The 24,076-nt window shown below is 37.4% G+C and overlaps 2 protein-coding genes and 1 non-coding gene across 3 annotated transcripts; 1 reads left to right on the top strand and 2 right to left on the bottom strand.

Moving 5' to 3' along the window:
- Positions 1-6,912: 6,912 nt before the first annotated feature.
- On the bottom strand, positions 6,913-13,932 carry LOC126700558 (uncharacterized). Its single transcript, XM_050398755.1, has 5 exons — positions 13,925-13,932; positions 13,729-13,852; positions 7,737-8,216; positions 7,431-7,646; positions 6,913-7,353 (listed from the first exon to the last, which is right to left on the bottom strand). Exons 1-5 carry the CDS (start codon positions 13,930-13,932, stop codon positions 6,913-6,915), a joined length of 1,269 nt encoding a protein of 422 aa, XP_050254712.1.
- TRNAM-CAU (transfer RNA methionine (anticodon CAU)) lies at positions 13,118-13,204 on the top strand. The gene is given in 2 exon segments: positions 13,118-13,155; positions 13,169-13,204. It is a non-coding gene; the product is annotated as a tRNA-Met (tRNA).
- Positions 13,493-23,885, bottom strand: LOC126714017 (protein NTM1-like 9). Its single transcript, XM_050414005.1, has 6 exons — positions 23,609-23,885; positions 23,064-23,332; positions 15,072-15,206; positions 14,677-14,967; positions 13,925-14,379; positions 13,493-13,852 (listed from the first exon to the last, which is right to left on the bottom strand). The coding sequence occupies exons 1-5, from the start codon at positions 23,775-23,777 to the stop codon at positions 13,960-13,962; spliced, it is 1,284 nt and encodes a 427-aa protein (XP_050269962.1). The 5' UTR covers positions 23,778-23,885; the 3' UTR covers positions 13,493-13,852; positions 13,925-13,959.
- Positions 23,886-24,076: the final 191 nt, after the last annotated feature.

Raw genomic sequence — 24,076 nt, 5'->3', positions numbered from 1 at the left:
AAAAAAAAAAAAGTAGTGATGTTTACTGTATAAAAGAAAAGAATAAAGTAAACTTTTTTTTTTTGGGAGAAAAATTAAAATGAACTAGGTTTGAACATGTAGTTTAGTTTGTTTCATAAGCTTGAACTTGGCTTGTGTTCAAATAAATTTAAATAAACAATCATGAACATTTAAGACTCAACTTGTATATACTATGTAGCCCTACACGTCTGGCTAGAGATAGGGTGCAAAACTCTCAAAATAAGTACCCATGTCATGGCATCAATTCAAGCCAGGGGGGGGGGGGGGGCGAGAGGGGGCAGGTGCCCCCTCTAAACTTTCAAATTTTTTTACTTATAATATTATATTGACCTAAAATGCCTTATTTGCCCCCCCTGACACAAAAGACAAAAAAAAAAAAAAAAAAAAAAAATCAATTCAAGATACCTTTTCTCAGTAGACTTCTCCGCCTACTACAATTCTAATATATAAAACAAATGAGACCCATTTAATAATGATTAAAAAAAAAAATCTCTACATTGAATAGGATAAGAGTCTGAACACACTACACAGTAATTTGATGGACTTTTAAAAACAAAAACATACAACTATAATATAAAACAATGGATCCCACTTGGTAATGATTAAAAAAAAGATGTTTCATATTCATTAGTTTACTCATTAGTGATTTTGGCATTGATCTTACTAATTGCAACAGCTACTGTTGAAATAGCTTTTTCGACAATGAACATAATTAAAAATCGATTACGTAATCAAATAGGAGATTAATAGATGAATGATTACTTAGTCACATATATTGAGAAAAATATATTCAAGACTATTGAGTGTGAAGAAATCATGTAGCGGTTTCAAAATATGAAAAATTATCGAAAGCAATTGAGTAAAATAAGCTAGGTGTAAAAAAATAAATTAAAGTTTACATTTTATGTTAGATTCTATATGACAATTACATTATAATATAGTACTTTATTTATTTTGTTATTAATATTGATTAATTTTTTACTTTCAATCTTATCTTTTAATCTTGCCCCTCCTGACCTAAATTCCTGGCTCCGCCACTGATTCAAGCGTGACTTATTTCTTGCCGCGCATTTAGCAAAATAGAGGCACAGGTTGCTACATCTACAAAAATTTTCACAACAAATTTAATATAGTAATTTTTTACTAATTCTTATTTGGGCTCATCGTTGCCATCACTTTTTTACCTACCACTTACAATTCGCCACATAAAATTTGTTATGAAATTATTGTGAAAGTGTTGTATCTCTTGCATTTCTCAACGTAAAAAAAATAGGAGAGAAGTAAAAAATTTAGGGTGTGTTTGTTTGGAGGTGAATTAAGGTTGGCGAAAAACTTTGGAGAGAAAATGAAAATGAAACTTTTTGCAGTATGCTTAGTTGGGTAGAAAGGGAGGAAAATAAATTGTGGAATCTAAATGTTTTCTCTCTGAACTCAATAAAATGTTTTATCTCCTAAATAGAAAGAAAATTGAGTAGAGGAGTACATTGCCCCATGTGCACATTTTTCAAGTTTTTATTTTTTCCACGAGGCAGTAAGTTGCACTTTTCTTGTTTTCTTTTTTCCTTTTTTTCTTGGCAGTTGCCTTTTTTTTTTTCACTAGGCAGCACCGTTGCCCTTTTTTTGTTTTTCTTTTTTTTGGGCTGTTGCCTCTTTGTCCTTTTTTTTTTTTTTTTTTTTATTTTCTAGGGCCTGGCGTGCTCTTTCTTTCTTCCTTTCTTCCTTCTTTCTTCTTTTTTTTTTTTTTTTTTTTTCCTTGGGCAATAACATTGCCTCTTTTTTTTTTTTTTTTTTTTTTGGACATGATTTTTTTTTTAATAAATTTGGGTGATTGTTCTTTTTTTGTGTGGTTATTTGTCACTCTTTTTTGTTTTAATTAAGTATCATTCTTTAATAAGGGTATATGAGTAAATTTATTCAAACTCATTTTTTCCATCATTCCACTTTTCCACTCCCAACCAAACAAAAATGAGAGAAAATAAAATTTTTTTTATCTTCCCACTTTTCCATCTTCTCACCATTTTCTATCCTCCCACTTTTTCACCCCTCCAACCAAACTGACTTTTAAAGAAAATGAAATTTAAAATAATTTTTGTTAGATTTTTTTATTATAAAAGATTAGAATTTTTTTATTACGTTTTAATTTAAAGATAATTTTTTAGTAACATACTATTGTACACAACATATGATAACATATTCCATCCATTTAACTAACCAAAATATAACATAATTGTAGGGATAATGGGCCCAGAAGTTCGTTACCTGTTTATATATTGGGCTTGTGGCCCAATCCGAGGACGAGGGTTCGTTCGAGGAAGAGATATCTTTGTCAAAAGAGACTGCGTTAGTAAGTAGAGAGATTGGTCTTGGTCATAACAGTTCAAGGGGTGGGCCAAGGATAAGCACATCCTCGGCTAACCAATGCGGAGGTCCAAAAAGATTGTCCGTCGTTCCAGGTAACGTTCCAAGAAGTTCTGTTGGCGCGAATATGTATTGCAGTGACATCAGACAGGGAGAAATCTTAAAAATATCTTAGGAGAAAACTACTGCATCCGCATTAAATGCACTGTAGATTTGAATAAAGCATGTCCGAAAGGCCCTTTCCCCATGCCTCGAATCGACCAACTAGTGGATGTCATTGTAGGTCATCCTTGGATGAGCTTTTTGGATGCCTTTCAAGGACACCATCAAATACCTCTAGCTGTGGATGATTAAGAGAGGACAGGTTTTGTCACACCTATTAGGAATTACCATTACAAAGTGATGCCCTTTGGTTTTAGAAATGTAGGCGCTACCTACCAAAGGATGATGATCAGAATGTTTGAGCCACAGTTAGGGAAAAACATTGAGATTTATATTGATGATATGGTGGTAAAGAGCAAGGCAGAGTCCGAGCATATAAATGACCTCGGGAATATTTTTGATATCTTGAGAAGACATAAGCTTCGACTTAATGCTTCCAAGTGTTCTTTTGGTGTCGGATCAGGGAAGTTCCTGGGATACATGGTCACACACCGCGGAATTAAAGTTAACCTCGACCAGATTAAGGCAATCAATGATCTGTGACCACCTCAGAATCCCAAAGAGGTCCAAAAGCTTACAGGAATGACCGCTGCCCTAAACTGGTTCATTTCTCGATCAGCAGATAGGTATAGGCCTTTCTTTTAGTTGTTGAACAAGTGGAAGGGGTTCGAATGGACCAAGGAATGTGTCCTGGCTTTCTAGCAGTTGAAAGAATATCTGTCTCAGCCACCCATCATGTCCAGACTCGAGGTGGATGAGGTTTTGTTTGCCTACATCGCAGTGGCCTTCCAAGCAGTAAGTTTGGTGCTAATACGGGTTGATAATGGTGTACAGAGGCCGTTTTATTATGTGAGCAAGTTACTACATGAGGCCAAGGTCCGTTACTTACCACTAGAAAGGGCCATTCTAGCAATGGTACATGCTACGCGTAAGTTGCCCCACTACTTCCAATCACACACAGTTGTTATCCTTACCCAACTCCCACTCAAATCTTTACTTCGAAGTGTTGATTACACAGGGAGAATTACAAAGTAGGGCACGATTCTAGGGGTTTTTGACATCAAATACATGTCTCGCACCTTTGTCAAAGGCCAGGTCCTTGCTGACCTGGTAGTTGAGTTTATTGAAACCCCTATTAGAAGAGAAGGTAGAGGAGCAGAACATGGATGAAAAATCGGTTGGAACAATCTCCGTACAAAAGCCTTTGTCCTGGAGGGTTTATGTTGATGGCAGAGCGAACCACAGGGGATCTGGAGTGAGGCTAGTCCTCATATCTCCAAAGAGGATCATGATTGAGAAATCCCTTAAATTGGGCTTCTCGGCTACAAACAATGAAGCTGAATATGAAGCTCTGCTGGTAGGGATGATCATGGTTCAGAAAATGGGTGGAAAAGTTGTAGATGTATTCTCTGATTCGAGGTTGGTGGTGGGCCAAGTCCAAGGAGAGTTGGAGGCCAAAGATCCTAGAATGCAGGAATACTTGAGCCAGGTTAGACATTTACAATCTGGGTTTGAGTCTTTTAATCTATCACAAGTTCCTAGAAGTAGAAATACCCATGCAGACTCTCTTGCCACACTGGTAACATTCTCGGCTCAAAGTTTACCTCAAGTGATCCTTGTAGAGGACTTATTCAAAGCCACTAAGATAAGAGGAAATGAGATCTGTATTCATCAAATAAGGGTGGGTCCTAGCTGGATGGACTCTATTGTACTATTCCTTAAGGAAGCTGTCTTACTCGAGAATAAGTTTGAGGCTAACAAGGTATGAAGAAACGTTCCTCAGTTTTGGTTGTCCGAGGATCAAAAGTTGTATAAGAGGTCCTTTTCCGGCCCCTATTTGTTGTGCATACACCCTGCAGCAGTTGAGCTACTCCTGGAAGAATTACATGAAGGAATTTGTGAAAGCCACACTAGGGGCAGATCTTTGTCTCACAGAGCCCTCACACAAGGCTATTGGTGGCCAAATATGTGGAAAGAAGCATAAGACTACATGAAGAAGTGCGACCAATGTCAAAGGTTTGCACCAAACATTCATCAACCAAGAGGAGTCCTCAATCCTCTATCCAGCCCTTGGCCTTTTGCACAGTGGGGGTTGGATATTGTAGGCCCTTTCCCTAAAGTAGTAGGGAATAAAAGGTATTTGTTGGTCGACACAAACTACTTCACCAAATGGGTTGAAACTGAACCACTGGCAAATATCAAGGACATGGATGCCAAAAAAAATTTCTAAAAAAATATTGTCACACGGTTTGGAATCCCCCATACCCTCATCTCGGACAATGGACTTCAATTTGATAGTAGAGCCTTCAAGAGATACTGTTGGGATCTAGGAATAAAGAACAAGTATTCCACTCCGACCTATCCACAAGGAAATGGGCAAGCCAAGGCTATCAATAAGGTCATAGTGAGTGGGCTTAAAAAGAGATTGGATGATGCAAAGGGAAAGTGGGTGGAAGAGTTGCCACACGTCCTTTGGACATACCAGACTAGTCCTCATAGATCCACTGGGGAGACACCCTTTTCAATAACTTATAGGGCCAAGGCTATTATTCCTTTGGAAACTGGATTCCCCACATTGAGAACAAGTTCTTTCACTCTGAGCAGCAACGATGGGCTATTGGAGAAGAGCTTGGACTTAATTGAAGAGCGTAGAAAAAATATCATGGTTCAATTGGCCTACTACCAACACAAGCTCATGCAGGAGTATGATGCCAACGTAAAGCTAAGGCTACTAACAGTTGGAGACTTGGTTTTAAGAAAGGTAATAGGATCTGCAAAGAACCCAGCATGGGAAAAATTGGGACCCAACTGGGAAGGGCCATATCGTATCACATCGGTGGTCTAAATTGGTGCGTATTATCTTGAAAATCTAGAGGAAAAGGTTGTACCACGCCCCTGGAATGTACATAACCTTAGAAGATATTATTATTAATGAAGGTTTTCTTAACCCTATTTGGGTTTATTATATTGCGTATCATGTGCTTTTGCTATCTATCTAAGTATCAAATAGAATTTTGGTCATGTCTGACTCATCAGACTGCATACCTTAGGTAAATTGGTATATTTTAATCACTGTTCTAAGTATTAAATAGAACCTCAGCTATGCCTAGCTCCTCGGACCTCATGTTTTGGGAAAATTAATACTCATTGACATTTATCTAAGTATTAAACAGAATCTTGGTCATGCCTGACTCCTTAGACCACATACCTTGGGCAAATTAATATCTTTCAATCTCTGTTCTAAGTATTAAACAGAACCTTAGCTATGCCTGGCTCTTGGGACCACATGCTTTGGGGAAATTAATACTCTTTGACATCTGTCTAAGTATCAAACAGAACCTTAATCATGCCTGGCTCCTCAGACCACATACCTTGGGTATATTGATATCTTTTAATCATTGAACTAAGTATTAAACAGAACCTCAGCTATGCCTGGCTCCTCGAACCACATGTTTTAGGGGAAATTAATACTCTTTGACATCTACCTAAGTATCAAACGGGACCTCAGTCATGTCTGGCTCCTTAGACCACATACCTTAGGGAAATTGACATCTTTTGATCATTGATATTTCCTATCATCTTTCACTAGTGTTTGGGCAAAGCCTAAGTTTTTCTCAGACTTTTTGGATTACATACTTAAGGTAAGATAAGTACTTCCTATTGATTACTTAAATATCAAATATGATCAACTACTCCAAACAGCTAAGATCTTCATTGTGGTGACAAACTCAAGTGGATGTTCATAAGCACCACTTAAAGCATTTATAGGCTTATCTATATTTGTTTAAAGATTGATTATCCCTCTGCTCCTTCAAACTTACTAATAAGTAGGGATTAGAGTAAGTTTAAACCTGTATACGAGTCATATTACTGTGTATTGTTCTTGAAATTATACCTTGCCAAGATGGTGGACTTCGTAAATTTCACTTGTTTTGCTGCTGATCATATGAAATGGGATAAATTTTCCACTACTCATGCAGATTAGTGATAGAGGTTTTACCTTATTACTACTTTCATTAAGTGTTAGAAAAAATAGAAATCATATCAACTCCAATATACGAATCATAGGAAGAAAGAAAATACTCACAACTTTCACTAATAAAGGCTTTAAGATAAGGCAGATCAAGTAAAAATAGGTAACTTGATTACACATTATGAAAAACAAAACAAAACAAAAAATAAAAGGGAAGAGAGCTTTGCAAAAGTCAACTTCTTTTTTATTACAATTTTTCCTTACGGAGGGGCCTTAGATTGCTGGGCTGTAGCCTCCGAGGATCTTTGGTTAGTACGTTTGAGGTCACCCTTAGCAGGAATTGGGAGAGTTGCAAGGACAATCTCCATCTTGGATGCCTTATTATCTTTAGTGGGATCCTAGGGAACAGCCGGGGGTGTGGTGGCATCAGGGGGCACACCCTTGATAACCTCGGCCTCTTTCTCATTCACCCCCGACTGCTCAGCCACCTTTGGAGGGTTGCTAGAGGAGGGAAGGGCCTTCTCAGATCTGCTCTTCTCTGGATCGGCCACCTCTGAAGGAGTCTCTGCCTTAGAGCTGCTGGAGGAAGGAGGGCAGATGGCTTCAAGGTAATAGACATTTTTTGCCTTCCTAAGTGCAGAGGAAGCCTCAACCCCAGTTTGGTTGAGGGCTTCGTCCCACACTTGGGTGCAATAAAGCCTACATACCCCTAGGACCTCAGCCCTAAAGGCGACCTCAGTCTCGGCCACCCCAACGTCATACTCATGTTGCTCAGCCTCCTCTCTAGCTTTCTCTGCCTCCTCCCTAGCCTTTTCAACTTGAGCCTTGGCCTTCTCGACCTCTCCAATTTTTTCTTCAGGGCAATGATCTGCTCCTTAGAGGCGGCCAGCTGGTCCTCGACGTTACGCAGAAGCACCATTTGGCCTTTGGCTTGCTTTTCCACAGTGTTCAGGGCAACGGTGGCACTTTTTCTTTCCTTCTCCTCCTCTTGCAGTTTGCTCTTCAGCTCATAATTACTTTTTTTAGACACGTGGAAGGCATCCACGGCTGCTATCCTCCTCCCCTCTTCCTCCTTCATTCTCCAATAGGAGTGGTTCACTATCTCTTCGGCCCTAAAGGTGGCTTGGATGGCCTTGAAAGGAAGAGGAGTACAGTTATAATAAAAATAAAAAAAAATAAAAAAAAAAAAACTTAACTTAACCTAACTTAAAAACTTGCTAACCATGGCCAAGTCCCTTTTGAATCCGAGGAAGACTTCATGCTGCCTCATAGATCTGAGGTCAGCCATGTCATTGGATAGAAGCAGGGATTTCTCCACTACATCAACCACATACCCAGCCGTGCCTTGCTGGAAGTCTCGAATGGAGGCATCACTAAGAAGGGGAGCTCCATCCAACTCCATACAAGGGGCCCAGACAGGGGCTGCAGTCCGGTGGTCAACCCTTCCTTCCCCCTCAGCGGCGGACCTCATTTGCATCATCCGGGTTTGCTTAGCCCCCCTTTGAGGTTCGGTCTCTTGGAGAGGTTGTTTTTTCCCAACCTCTATCACGTCCTTCCCTTTCTCCTCCCTTTTCCTCTTGTGGTCGGCTGGATCAGGATGGATTTGTTGGATAGGTGGAGGAGTAGGGAGCTTGGTTTGAGGTGCCTTCCCTGGAGCATCCCTCCCTTGCTGAAACTCCAACAGCTCTTGGAGTATGGACCTCTATTTGCGTTGGATGCCCATTTCAATAGAGGTGTCAAGAGCTTCTTGGTAAGGACTAGCCGAGGCTAAGGAAGGAGGGCCAAGGTCAACAAGAGAGGTTTCTCAGAATAAGATTTGGTCGAAGATGCCAAATTCGTCCTCGGAATTTGACACTTCTACTACTTCTTCTTCTTCCTTCTCCTTTATCAAGGCAAGATGAGAAGAAGTTCCCTCCTCGATTGTATGTTGTGGTGGCTGCGTGACCCTAGTGATGCCCTTTGGAATCGAACATGTGGCAAGTGTGCCCTCTGGGACTGAACCGGTAATAAGACACCCTGGAGTAGCTACACTAATCCTTTGTAGACGCGGGACTTTTGCACGCACTTCGGTGCTTGGAAGGCATTGGAGATTGGCATGTAATCCAGAATAAGGTGAGCAGCCCTTAGTTGTCCATCTGTGTGAACAAACACTTCGGCCTTGAGGATCCTGTCTAGGCTTGCCTGATTCACGAGGCTGAAGTTGGGGACGACAGCGTTTTTTTCTACTACACCATTGGGAAGGACAAAAAATGTCATCAGCAAACAAAAAACAGAAAAACAAAATACAACAAAACAATGCGAATTACAGAAAATTTAGGTACAAGTAAAAAAGAAAAGAAAAACGTAGAACATTTAACTTCAAACGTAACCGTCCTAGGTCTAAGACCCCACCTGGCTATCCCTCTCTCGTCAGGCAAGGAAGGCCATCGTGCCAATCCCCTGACACGATTAGAAGTCTTTTTTCAAGCCTTTGTTGGATTTGAGCAGTCACTGATTGAGTCTAATTTCAGGGTACTTAGATTTCAGGTAATACCCCTGCTCCTTTAGGTGATGGAGGTTGTAGACCCAATTAACATCGTGGTAGGTAAGGTCTAACCCCATCCTTTCATTGAGGGCATCTACAGAACCTAGGATTCTAAACATGTTTAGGGCGCACTGGGTGGAAGCTAACCTATGGGCCCTAAGATGATCCCTGGTTATGGTACCCATAGGGATCCTCATTCCACCCTCTATGAAGGCAATCATCGGGATTACTACCTCTCCTTTTTGCCTGTCTTCGTGTTATTGTCCCTCTTTACAGTACCTAATGCCTACTCCTGGGGGAATCCTATATTGAGCCCTAAAGTTTCCTATCCCCTCCTCGGAGTCTACTAGACTCTTAAATCTACCCATTTCTAGAAGGGTTTGGAGAGAACTAAAGAGGTTGAAAGGAGAGAATGGAGCCAAGGAGAGGTAAAGTACGAAAAACAGAAAAATATATGGAAAAATAGAGTGTGGAGATTTGTGAAGACTTACAGAAATAAGGAGGGTATCCTTGGACAGACTTTTAATATTTGAAGTGACACGAATAAGTTAAGAGAGTTGGCAGGTTCAGTGTATGAGCGCTAGAGCTAAGTGAATGCTAAAATAAGATGAAAGATTGATTGAAGTGATATTTATATCAAAGAGAAAGCTACGGAGCGGGAAAGTTCCCACCGAAGTCCCAGCAGAGTTCTCAGCCGTTGGATTTGCATCACATCGTAGAACGTGGGGGACATGCGGGAAAGTTGCACTTTTCTTGTTTTCTTTTTTTCTGGGCAGTTGCCTCTTCTCTTTTTTTTTTTTTTTTTACTAGGCAACACCATTGCCCTTTTTTTGTTTTTTGTTTTTTTTTTCTTTTTTCTGGGCTGTTGCCTCTTCTTTTTTTCTTTTCTTTTTTTCTATTCTTTTTGTTTCTTTTGATTTTCTAGGGCCTGGCGTGCTCTTTCTTTCTTTCTTTCCTTCTTTTTTTTTTTTTTTTTTTTGGACAAGACTTTTTTTTTTTAATAAATTTAGGTGATTGTTCTTTTTTGGTGTGGTTATTTGTCACTTTTTTTTTGTTTTAATTAAGTATCATTCTTTAATAAGGGTATATGAGTAAATTTATTCAAACTCATTTTTTCCATCCTTCCACTTTTCCACTCCCAACCAAACAAAAATGAGAGAAAAGAAATTTTTTTCTATCTTCCCACTTTTCCACCCTCCCATCATTTTCTATCCTCCCACTTTTTCACCCCTCCAACCAAACAGACTTTTAAAGAAAATGAAATTTAAAATAATTTTTGTTAGATTTTTTTATTATAAAAGATTAGAAATTTTTTTATTACGTTTTAATTTTAAGATAATTTTTTAGTAACATACTATTGTGCACAACATATGATAACATATTCCATCCATTTAGCTAACCAAAATATAACATAATTGTAGGGATATTGGGCCCAGAAGTTCGTTACCTGTTTATATATTGGGCCTGTGGCCCAATCCGAGGACGAGGGTTCGTTCGAGGAAGAGATATCTTTGTCAGAAGAGACTGCGTTAGTAAGTAGAGAGATTAATCTTGGACATAATAGTTCAAGGGATGGGCCGAGGATAAGCACATCCTTGGCTAACCAATGTCGAGGTTCGAAAAGATTGTCTATCATCCCGGGTAACGTTCCAGGAAGTTCTGTTGGCACAGATATGTATTACAATGACATCAGATAGGGAGAAATCCTAGAAATATCTTAGGAGAAAACTGCTGCATCCGCATTAAATGCACTACAGCTAACTCTCTGGTCGCATTAATGTGGAGGTGATGCCTAAACAATGGATTTCAGCCATACAGCTACTGCATGAGGACTTATGGGGATTGCTGATGGGATAAGTATCAAGACCAATCGTCTGGAATGCATGTGAAAGGTGGAGATGAAAAGGAGAGGTAGTTTAAAAGAAGAAGGAGGGCACTGAAAGAAGCGATCGGAAAGGAAAGAGAAAATTATTGTAGCATCAAAAACTGATTTTGTAATCAAATCTGATAGAAATATATAAGAACAAATCTCCTCGAACTTTGCCAAGGACAATTTTCCTTATTATAAACCTGTCCATTTACATCTTCCTATCTGATAAACCTACTTTTGTGTTTGTCTAATTCATTAGAGCCTAGTTTTCCAACACATTCTCTACAAATTCATTGTTTTGGGCTTTTTGGGCCTCAGTCCATCTACATGTTGGGCTAGAAATTCAAATCTGGTCTTTACAATAATGATTAATGACTAATTTGTTCATTTCTCAAAGTTTAGGGATTAAAAACTTCAAATTGGAATAATAGTTGGTTTGATTTGACCTAAAGTTCAAAGGGGTATTTGTGTACTTTACCCTTAAATTTTCTATAAATATATCAATTATTAAGTGGAGCTCGGTGTTTTCTTCCCGAGCCTACCACATAATTTTCTCCCTAAAATAAGAAGAAAACTTGGTAAGGAAAATCTGATGGCTGAATGACAAAAAAGCCCATGTGCAAGTTGCACACGGGCTTCATAATGTTGTTGTTGTTGTTGGTTTTTTTATTTTATTTTATTTTATTTATTTATTTAGTCTTTTGCTTTACTAGGTGTTTGCCTCTTCTCTTCTTTTCTCTCTCTTTGTCTCTCTTCTTTTTCTTTTTTTCTTTTCTTTTTTTTTTCTCTTTTGATTTCTTAAGGTTGTGGCATGGTAATTTGCTTTTTTTTTTTTTTTTTTTTTTTTTTTTTTTTCTTTTTTAACTAGACATGATTTTTTTTTGACATAATTTTTATTTTTTTAATAAATCTAGGTGATTGCTTTTTTTCTTTTTCTTTTTTTTGCTTGTCACTTTTTTGTTTTAATTGTGTATTATTTTTTAATAGTGGTATATGAGTAAATTTATACAAACTCATTTATTCCATCATTCTACTTATTTCACTCTCAACCAAACAAAAATAAGGAATATTAAAATATTTTCTATCTATGCACGTGACACCCTTGGATTCCATCACACACATTTGTCAAATCTCATTTATGAGCTTGTTCCAAAAGTCTTCAAAGCTAGCTTTCTCATTTATTGAGAAATGACCAAAGCTTGGGAGATGTCTGACTAGTCTTAATGAGAAGTGATGCAAGGCGTGTGGGACACGCTGACGAAAAAAAAAACAAAAAAAAAAAAAAAAAAAAAAAAAAAAAAAAAAAAAAAGGCCATTCGGCCTTGTGGGAAGCTGAAGCAAACAGAGAGCCATTTTGGCCATTTTTGTGTGAGTTCCAAAGTGAGCAAGAAACACAGAAAAAGAGAGTTTCAGCTTGAGAGGTGCAATCCGAAAAGATAGAGAGAAATACAGTGAGAGTGTGAGAGAGTGAAAAAGAAAAAGAAGACATTTTTCTTTGCTCAAGCTACACACAAGAAAGATAAATTGGTGGAATTCTCTTAGATTTTTTGAGTGCTACAACTATGGAGAGGTGAAGTATTCAAAGGAATATTTTGTTACTGGTTTTGTGGTGAGATTGCATTGACTCCTTGAGATTTATTTGTTGTGTATCCAATTTATTGTGGACTCAAGTCTAGCACAAACTTGAGAGTTGTAATCTCTATTTTATGGTGGATATTTTTCGGAGCTGCCTTGTGATTTTTTACTCTACACCGAAGGGTTTTCCACGTAAGATTTGGTGTTCTTGTGTGGTTGTGTTTATGTGGTACTTGCTGGAATTTTTTGTTTCCATGATATTGCTATTGCGTGATAGTTATATATTTTATTTCACACATAGACATTGAGGGGATTTATGATTTTTCTACAACATTATCCTCGAACTTTTCTATCCTCTCGTTATTTCTATCCTCCCACTTTTTCACCCTTCCAACCAAACGGACCCTAATATGATTTATATGAGTCTTTTAAGAACATTTAATTTTTTTAAATCCTAATTTCTCTCATTTATCTACAAATTTGAAGGAATTGGAAGATTTAATGAAAAGGGATCTTTTTGCATGAGCCCTAACACAATCAAAACAAAACAAAAGTTGTTCACATAAGTTTTAACACAGATTCTCTCTTGTCATCGCAAGTATGATTATAGAAATAAGCACAGTAGTGCCAACAAGGGGTGGTGGCGCAGTTGGCTAGCGCGTAGGTCTCATAGCTTCGTTGAGTTATCCTGAGGTCGAGAGTTCGAGCCTCTCTCACCCCAATATTGTTATATTTTAAGGTTTTCTGGTTACATTGAGATCAGGGATTTCACGTTTGCAACTTGTCAATAACTCAATATAATAAAATATTTATATTTATAAAATGATAACAGATATCTGAATAATTAAAACTGAAACACTATATACCTACATCTGGCACCGCATGTGTTTTGATGAAATGTGGAAACATACCCAGTAATAAGAAATTCTTCATGTGAAATTGGTGCTGACTTCATAAAAACAAAATTCTTAAAGTCAGTTTCACTTGAAGAATGCTATTTCCTTATTCAAAAAAAAAAAAAAAAAAAAAATACCATTCTCCATGTGAAATTGACTATGATTTTTTTTTTTCTTTTATGAAGCTAGCACCAATTTCCCATATGACACCACTTCCCGAATAAAGACCACAAACAAAAATATACCTATCAGTATATTGACAAAATACACAAAGAGTGGACTAGATTCATTGCCTAGTAGAGATGTCTCTTGGAAAATGGGATAACCCTTCGGATCACTGCCAGCTGACCCATCTCTTGTTGATTTCAGGATTTATTTTGCCTTGAGCAATTTTCTGCTCTTCGTTAGACTCCGTAAAGGTTTTTTCCTTAGGCAGATCAACAGTAATACTATGTCCTGAAGCACTCTTTGGCCTGCAAAAGAAATTCATATAGAGTCCAAATATAACAGCTAGCATATAAGCAACCTGAAACAAATTTTGCTACCTTCCCATTTAAGAACGTCTCATTAGAGACAGAATCTATTCATGATGTGATGTGCTGCAGCTTGATTCTATCAACTCTTCTTGGGATGATACTGCTTTAATTGAACTGCTACGCTTCAATTGGAATCTTCTCCGAGCAGCTGTTTGTCCTACGACACGGTGGGATCTTCGGTGATTTTTAGATTTGGGGTCTCTTATCTTGAGAGGAGATTCTAGACTAGATTCGGAACCAACTCTTGAAATGGAACATATGAATTTAGCTACATCTGCCGCTGGACTGACACAGGGAGCATCAAGTCCCAAGAAATCATCATGAAGGAAACCATTTGTTTCTTCTCTGTATTGGCAATGGTTAGAAGAGGAAACAGTTCCACTTTGAACCATAGACATTTGCCTGTATTCTTTAGGAGCAACATGTTCGTTAAACAATGTTGAAATTCCCAGAAAGTGGTCACACTGTAACATATAGAAATGAGTGGACAAGTTAATTTTCCAAGTTTCCTAAACAACAAGGTCCAAAAGCAGAAGTTGTGAAAGCCTACAGTGCCAGTAATGCAGAGAGTATAGGTGGTTCACTCATATGGAATGAAAATTTTGAGCTCTTTGACGTTTTGCACGAGTCAACCTCCTATTCTTTCTGCATTACTTATTCATATTATTACAATGTTCCTGGTAATATTCTGATATAGAGATTTAAAGTTCATTAGCTATATGAGATTCTCCAATAGCTGTTGGAGAATATATGCTTTTTACCCGTGCTTGGGCTGTGTCAGTGTCCGTGTCACTGAAGTGCAGTATTTCTTCACAGGAGTACTCATCCTGGTCAACAAAAAGTGAATGGACAAACTTTGTTTGATCCTCTTCATGTTCATTCTGATCAGACTGAAATTGCACTTCATTATGGCCGTTGGTAAATGTGGAATCCATGAAAGAGGGTTCCTGCTGATTGTATAATGGAAGCTGTGAGGAAGACGCATCATAATTCTGTGGCTGCTGCAGCAGCTGTAGGACTGATTCCAAGTCTACTTCTGTGTGATCATATACCTGAATAAAAAATAGCAAACAAGCAGACATTAGTTCCAAATTTGCTTCTCATGGTCCATATAAAGTAGTTGAGATTGAAAATATTCAGGCATGCTCCTTTTTACCTCTGGATTTGTATCTTCTGGCACTGGATTTTCAAAATCAGAAGCAACATAGCTGCTTTCTTCACCTTCGTCGCAGGTTGTCACTTTAGTTTTCTCATCCATTTTTTTCTTTAAGCGACAGAGGACAAAGTCTCTCTGCACAAGTGAATGAACTGATATTACTTTGTAGTAGTAGATAACAAAAGTTTCAGAAAAAACAAGAACACAAATTTCAAACATCTAAATCAGAAGCATATACCTAAATTCTTCTAATCACATCAATCACAGTCTAGGATGACATAGGTGTCCATCAAGTAGTAGTAATATACTTTCTGTTTAAGAAATGTTAGTTTCTATGGATACAAACAATGAAATTCAGAATCCCTTGTTGTGAACAATAATGATGAACATCTTAGCAAAAAGGCCATGAAGTTTATGGTAATGCACAAACAATCATCCAAAACCAAATCTATGAGTGTGATTATAACTTAAGTACGTGAGGTGAAAAATAAAATTTCACCAATTATCTTTATAATGGACTTATATGGTCAAACACCACATTTGGCCCCTGAAGTTTATCCATTTTTATAATCTGGTCTCTAAAGTTTCAAACCTAATAATCAACTAGGTACTTTATTTGACAATGAAATAATGAATTTGAGTGGGGCTTTTATAATCTTATTGTTTTTGTAATGAAATATTACTATATTTTCTAAACTTCTTACAAGTGTCAAAAAAAAACAAAGACTAGTTTATTTTTTGGGGTCAATTCATATTTTTTGACGGGGTTAAACTCTAATAAAATTTTGATAAATAATAGGTATAAGTTACTTAACACAATTAAATTTTTTCTTAGGGGAAGGGTGTTAGGACATATGTGAATCATGTTAGGAACATATGTCAATATAGAATTGGCTAATCCTTTGACAAAACGCACTTTACTTGTAATTGGGTAGATCTACAATGTGTTTAATGCTTTAAGGAACAAGGTTTCAAGTTCATGTGTTAAAGCCCTGCAAGTCTGTCCAAGAAACAAGTGAAGAAGTGCTAGATTTTAAAGCTCGACAGCTAGCTCGATAAATAGCATCTATCGAGGTTTAAAAGGCAGTTTAGCCCGATGCTTGACAGCTGCTCGATAGATACCCTATCTATCGAGATTTAAAAAAATCAGTTTTTCAGATCTAATTTCATTCCAATCCGTGTATACATGTTTGGGCTTTCTTTTCTCACAACCCTAAACATATATAAGGATTGTGTTAAGGGCTGTCACAGCGGATGCACATCAATGCAAAAGTTTTTCATAAGCATATTGTGAATCAGAGACAATTTGTCCTAGTTCATCTTTCTCTTCAAGAAGCTGCTATATTTGTACACCATAGGGTTTTGTAACCAAGGAGTTTCGTGATCTTCATTGTGTTGATGAACTGAAGAATTTTGCAGCCAACATCTTTCTCAAGTTGGTGTGTAAGCCGCGTATTGGGATTTGTTTATCAATTGGTTAGTCACTAGTTAATCACATACTGGGAGCCGTGCATTGAAATGAGAGATTGTCACTACAGAATAATTCTAATTAGGTATTGGGGTAAGGGTTCAACTGTAGGTTGGTATAAGGTATTGAGATTCCTTTACTTGTAACCGCTTGTTGTTATAATAGTGGATTTTCAAGAATGGTGACCTTAAAACTACCTGGTGGAGTTTTTGTCGTGTAAGTTTTCCCCATTCGTAAACAAATCACTGTATCAACTTTATTTTTTACTACATATTAACTTAGTTGGTGATTTATTTGAGCTACCACGCGTATTACATGTTAATTAACTTAATTAAGTCACTTGGTTAATTAATTGGTTAATTTACTTGGCTAATTAATTGGTTAATTTATCACAATAAGTCAATACATTCTTGGTCTATTAAGTGGTATCAGAGCAGGCATACTCTGATTAGATTTTAATCTTTGCTATGTGATCCATTGACCCCTGTTTGTCATGCATAGAAGACAGTCTCTTATTATACCTCCTTTATTTAATGGCACTAACTATGCATACTTCATGAGAGCTTTCTTGTAGTCATTAAATGAAAAAGTGTGACAAGCTGTGGAGATAGGCTGGACCAAGCCAAAGGAAGCGTCGGCCCACTAGGATGATGCTAAGATCAAGGCGGCTAATTTCAATAGCAGGGCATTGAATGCTTTATTTAGTATGGTCACGAATAAGGAGTTCAAAAGATATACTCTACTGAAACTGCAAAAGAAGCATGGACCATCCTCCAGACAACCTATGAAGGAACTAAGGCCATCAAAGATTCAAAGTTTCAAAGGCTTACTACAAGCTTTGAAGAGATTAAGATGGAGGAGGATGAGACTTTTGATGAGTTCTATGCCAAGTTGAAGGACATAGTGAACTTTGCATTTAATCTTGGGAAAACCATTCTCAAACCCAAGATTGTTAGGAAGGTGTTTAGATCTCTTCCAAAGAAATTCAATGCCAAGATCACTGTTATTGAGGAATCAAAGGACATTGACCAAATTCCTTTGATAGAGCTGGTTGGCAATCTACAGACCTATGAGTTGGGTTTGACAAGGATTGGGAAAGCTAGTAAGGGCAAGAGTATGGAATTGAAGGTTAAAAGCAGTGACATTGATGAGTCTTCAGACGATGAAGATTTTAAGATGAAATCTTATATCACCAGGCAGTTCAAAAAGTTTATAAAGAATACCAATGCCAAAGGATTTGACAAAGATCGCAAGCAATCCAGTTTGACTCAATTCAAGAACCAAGACAAAGGAAAGAATGATGCTAGGGATAGAGGTCAATACACTGTTCCCTCAGGACTAAGGTGCTTTGGGTGTCAAGGCTTCGGTCATATGAAACAAGTGTGCTCTACGTATCTCAAGACCATTGGGAAGAGCAAGGCACTTACTGCTACTTTGAGCGACATCGAGCCTGAAGATGATTCTGATAATAAGGATGATGGAATCCTAAATGCATTTACTGCCACTATAAATCCTGTTGAGGAGATTGTAGAAGATGTGGATGAAGAAAAGGACTTGGTGAAGTCTAAATTTGAGAAGATGGATGAATAAGATGACATCCACACAGCCTATGCAAAATTATGCAAGGTCTCAGAAAAGCATGAAAAATTGTATAGGTTGGCCACCAAGAAACTCAATGAAGTGGAGCTTGAACAAAAAGAAATCTCCATGAAGTTTGATAAAGCCAATCAGACCATTAAAGCACTGAGATTTGAGAATAATTTCTTAGCTGAGAAGACCAAAAAGCTTGAGGCAGAGTTGTTTCAAATCAGAGCTCAGTTGGAGAGGACTTCAAGTGCAAAGCTTAAAGAGATGCTTAGTCTTCAGAAATCTGCTTTCGATCAAACTAGTTTAGGGTATGATTTCTCTTCTCCTAGTATTGCTTCTACTTGTACTACTGTTTTTGTTTCTTCTACTAATAATGTTGAATTTGAGAACAATGATGTGAAAAATGTGTTAACTAGTGAGAACATAGACAAGGGTAAATCTATCTTAAGAGCACCCCCTAAGCTGGATAAGAAAGAAATAAAAATCCTAGGGCTAAGAAGGGAAATACTCAAAACCCTAAATAGAAGAAGCAGCATCTCTGTCGTTACTATGGAGCGACTGGACATACTCGACCTAATTACTATAAGTGACTAGCCACTCAACAGAGCAATAGTATGATCTCATATGGAAACCAAAATCAGTTTCCATCCTCCTTTGCTCCTCTTGAATAAAAAAGAATCAAATTGTTTTATATATGATTGCAAGCGTGTTTTCTAGGAAATGTGTGAGTTATAGAATGTACCTCAAAGGTGATAATCCCCATCAAGCAGTTATGATTGTGTGTAAGTTAAAGTGATTTTCTCATATCTTAAATCGTCATAATATGTAGACACTTATACAATCTTGTGATGTTTTTCATACACAACACGCAATATTCTTTACTACTCTTGATACATGTGCATGTACAATATGATTTGGTCATCAAAAGGGATACATGTGTTAATATATGCTCACTAAATTGTCTTGACTTATTTTTGAAATATAAAATTGGTTAAACTTGTTTTGTGTGTGTGTGTGTGGATCTAAATTCATGACATTTTTCTTGATGGGAGATGTTTTTGAGAGGTTAAAATGTTGTTTGGATCTTTGATTGAGTAGCATGTTTGATTGCATTCATGTCTGTGTTTTTCTCTTCTTTGAAAAACTGTTTTTAAGGCTTCTCGATAGCTCCTTCTGACAATTTTAATTCTCGATAGCTCTTGACACCTCTCGATCCATCGAGAAATTGGGATTTTTATATAAAGAGTCAGCGCAATTTCCATTTCATTTTTCTTGATCTCTCTTGATCCTTTCTAACTTCTCACCTTCCCAAACACTTCTCTCTCACTCCAAACCTCATTCCCAAGTGTTTTTTGGCCTAAATCAAGCTTTCCTTCTTTGGTAAGGGTTCTTAATCCTTAATTCTTCATGCATTTCATGCATTGGACCTAGGTTTTTGGGTTTTTAAAGAATTTTTGGGGTTTTTCAAAATTGATGAAGTTTTTTGTGAAATTTTTGGGATGGGTGTTGTGTAAACGATCCTAAATGTTCATGCATTGCATCACATTTGCATTTTTAACAATGGTCATGCATTTTAGATATGTGATTACTATGTTAAAATGTTGTGTGCTGGTAGGATTGGATTAGGCTGAACCCATGATGTTTTTTCTATTGCATGTCACATGTTCATGCCTTTTTCATACATACGTACCAATTTTGTTTCTATCATATTGATATTAAATTGTTTGGTACTTTTCTGCGTCTCTCTCTCTCTCTCTCTCTCTCTCGATTAGTTACTCTATGGCACCTAAACGAAAATCAACTCCGTCCCGAAACTCTCTTTGTTCTGGGGCTTCTTCTTCTTCTTCCCCTTATGATTCTAATCTATCTCACATTCGGTTCCATGATGATAAAGCCCGTAAGGACTTTTTGGAGAATTTTTCACGACGAGGCATTCATTCGAAACACCAAGTCATTCTATCAGACTTTTCCGATACTGACCTTCCCACTATAATCTATAGTAGGGGTTGGGAGTCATTATGTGGCATCCTAGTCACTTGTCCCTCCGTGATCATACAGAAGTTTTACTCCAATATACACGAATTTGATTATACAGTACCTTATTTTATCACTCACAATCGAGGTACACGCATTGTAGTCACTCCAGATCTTATATCTGAGGTGCTACATGTTCCGAGGGTAGAGTTTATTGACTACCCCGGTTGTGAGCGTCTGAGAACTATGTCCAAAGACGAGCTCTCGTCTCGCTTTTGTGAGACACCCTCATCTTGGGGTGACCGTCAAAACACCCCTTGCTCGAGCTTTGCAAAAGGTCTGAGATTCCTTAACATGGTGATGACATTCATTCTCCATCCTTTGTCTCACTGTAACTCTATCACAGAGCCTCGTGCTCGATTTTTGTTGTCTCTCCTTGATGGACTCTCTATAGACTTTCCTTTTCACTTCATTATTTCCCTCATAGATGTCTATAGGGATATTGCAACTCATGATAAGCTCATTTTTCCTTCGGTTATCACCCAGATTTTTTGCCACTTTTCTGTCTCCTATCCAAAGTTCACACATTTCTCTCCTATGTGTGCCATAGATGCTGCGACTGTTAGACGAAGCGGCCACAGACAGAGGCAGTGACTTTTCCGGCTTCTTCTACTCCTTCCACATCCGCTCTTTTTTCATTAGCAGGTGGTATGACCCTCGAGGTGGTCATAGCGCAACTGTAGCGCATGGATGCTCGCCTTGACACACTCAGTGATAAGTTGTGTTAGGTGAACACCCGTGTCGGCCGTATTACTCGACGACAAGCTCACCTTGGTTGCTTTGTAGAGTCTCCCTCTCCTTCTCCAGAGGCATCTGAGGATGAGGATGATGATGGTGACTACAACGACGATGATGATGAGGATGCTAGCTCTTCTAGTGATGATGACATGATTGCTTGATTTACTTACCCTTTGTCATTCGTGACAAAAAAGGGAAGTAGTTTTGGGATGAGAGTAATCATGTATTTAGGGAGAGAGTTAAAATAGAACATTTTTGTGATAAGGGGAGTTGTTTTTTTTTTTCTTTTTTTTCTTTTTTTTTTAAAGGATGTAGTGAAGACTTATGTATTTTTTTTCCTTTTCTTCTTTTATAAATACATTGTTCTTATTTTGTGATAGCAAACTTTGTACTTATGATATATATATGATGAGGTTGTTATCACAGTTCTTTCACCTATCTCTACGTGTGTTATTTCTTTTCTCTCTTTATGCACATACTTCTTATATATTGTATGAAATCTTTTATTTCTGTTTCACACTAAGATGCCGTGATGAATTTTGTTTAAAGTGTTTCAGAAATTCAGGTTGTCAAAGTCTTTCTTGCCAAGAACTCTCTTCTTGCAAAGTTTTTCAAGAGTTTGTATTAGGATAGATTTTATTGTATTCAACAAATGAATATGAGTTGAGTGATTTATGACTTCTCTCATATGTTCACTTGTTTGTTATGGTTTTGTCACAGATTGCCAAAGGGGGAGATTGTTAGGACATATGTGAGCATGTTAGGAACATATGTCAATATAAAATTGGCTAATCCTTTGACAAAATGCAATTTACTTGTAATTGGGTAGATCTAGGATGTGTTTAATGCTTCAAGGAACAAGGTTTCAAATTCAAGTGTTAAAACCATGCAAGTCTGTCCAAGAAACAAGTGAAGAAGTGCTAGATTTTAAAACTCAACAAATAACATCTATTGAGGTTTAAAAGGCAGTTTAGCCCGATACACGACAGCTGCTCGATAGATACCCTATCAATCAAGATTTAAGAAAATCAGTTTTTCATATTTAATTTCACTCAAATCTGTGTATACATGTTTAGGCTTTCCTTTCTCACAACCCTAAACATATATAAGAATTGTTTTAAGGGTCGTCACAGCGGATGCACATCAATGCAAAAGTTTTTCATAAGCATATTGTAAAGCAGAGACAATTTGTCCTAGTTTATTTTTCTCTTCAAGAAGTTGTTGTATTTGTACACCATAGGGTTTTGGAACAAAGGAGTTTCGTAATTTTCATCGTATTGATGAACTGAAGAACTTTACAGCCAACATCTTTTTCAAGTTGGTGTGTAAGCCGCGTACTGAGATTTGCGCATTGATTGGTTAGTCACGTACTGGGAGTCATGCATTGAAAGGAGTGATTGTCACTACAGAACAAGTCCAATTGGGTATTGGGGTAAATGTTCAACTGTAAGTTGGCATAAAGTATTAGAATTCCTTTACTTGTAACCGTTTATTGTGATAATAGTGGATTCTTAGGAGTGGTGATCTTAAAATCACCCGGTAAGGTTTTTGCCGTGTAGTTTTTTCCCATTTGTAAATAAATCACCACGTCAACTTTGTTTTTCACTGCATATTAACTTAGTTGGTGATTTGTTTTGCTACCACACGTATTGCATGTTAATTAACTTAATTAATTCACTTGACTAATTAATTGGTTAATTTATCATAAGGGGTCAATACATTCTTGACGTATCAAAGGGATTTAGCCCCTTAATCCCAACATAGTTTCATCCCAACCAGCTGCTCACTTTTTATCCATTTGTGCAGCTCACTTATATTTTTTAAGACAACTTTTCCCCCCTTTTTTATCATAAACATGCTCTGTAGTGTAAGGGACAAATTGAAACATTTTACATTTTTTATAGAACAGTATAACAATCGAATGGGAAAATTGGGAAAACTTTATGGACCAAATATGGTTTTGACCCCTTATAATAGAACCCATCAACTCGCAACAAGAGAACTCTGTTACCAATTATCTTAAATACATGGTAATCTTCTAATTGCACACACAGTAAAACATGTAAAACAAGGAAAGTACCTATCATAATCCCAATAAAATGAATAATTTAACATCATGTTCATGTGTGTACCAAATTAAGAGCATTAACATGAACACCACCAACCTGGCAAGGAAGAGTTACTGTTGGTTGGTACTCGTGCATAACCCAGTTGGTCCTGACCCCATCACGAACACGACCTCTATGGAACACTAGAGTCTTCTTTGTACCAATCACATCGTCAGTGCCTTTAGCTCTGATCTTCCTGTCTTTACCTGTGACTTTCCAGTACCCGGATTTGGTAGCCCTGTTCGTTCTGTTACTGTTGGAGCTCTTGTAATCCCGGGGACTAAAGAAGAACCATTCTTGATCATCTGACTTGATCACTGAGAACTCTGCACAACCATGAAACAAGCAAGACCCTTCATTACAAAAGGACCCTTTTTTTTTCTCAAAGTCTCTGTTGGAAACACTTCATGCAAAAACTCTCAACTTCAATGAATGGTTACTAAGAATTGAATATAATAAAGTATGAAAACTTACTATTGATCTTGGACAAGAGCAAAATAGATTGCAAACCAATTAATTCTTGGAATTGAAGAGAAAACTGTTTTAAAAAATTAAAATTAAACTTTTGGCACTTTGGGTCAGTTAGATAATGCAGTACATACTAGGTAAATCCGAAGGCTCCCACTTGCACACATTAACTTCAGGGATGACATGGAATTGGGAGTCATTGCCTTCAATTTTGAGCCTCAGATAGTGACCCACGAGTTCTTCATCGGTTGGGCGGAATCTGAATCCCACTGGCATCGATTCCATTCCTTTAATGCTTGTCATTTTTCAATAACTTCAACTTTCATTAATAAGAAGAGAAAAATATAAAAACAAACACAGATTTTAATAAGAGGAAGAAGAGATTTAGGACTGAGCTAGGAGCGAGAGCCATCAATAATGTCCTAGAATTGTTCGTATTTGTGTGTATATATATATATATATATATATATATATTGCATTTGACTTGAAACTTTCCCTACAAGTCTTCTGCTCAGCTTAGTATACAAGTTACCCTGAGCTCTGACAAAGAAAGAGAGAGATTGACACGTCGTCCAGGTTTTTTTTTTGTTTTTGCTGAAACG

The sequence above is a fragment of the Quercus robur genome, chromosome 2 (assembly GCF_932294415.1).
Source record: "Quercus robur chromosome 2, dhQueRobu3.1, whole genome shotgun sequence".
Taxonomy (NCBI): Eukaryota; Viridiplantae; Streptophyta; class Magnoliopsida; order Fagales; family Fagaceae; genus Quercus; species Quercus robur.
This window is presented reverse-complemented; position numbering and strand designations above follow the sequence as displayed.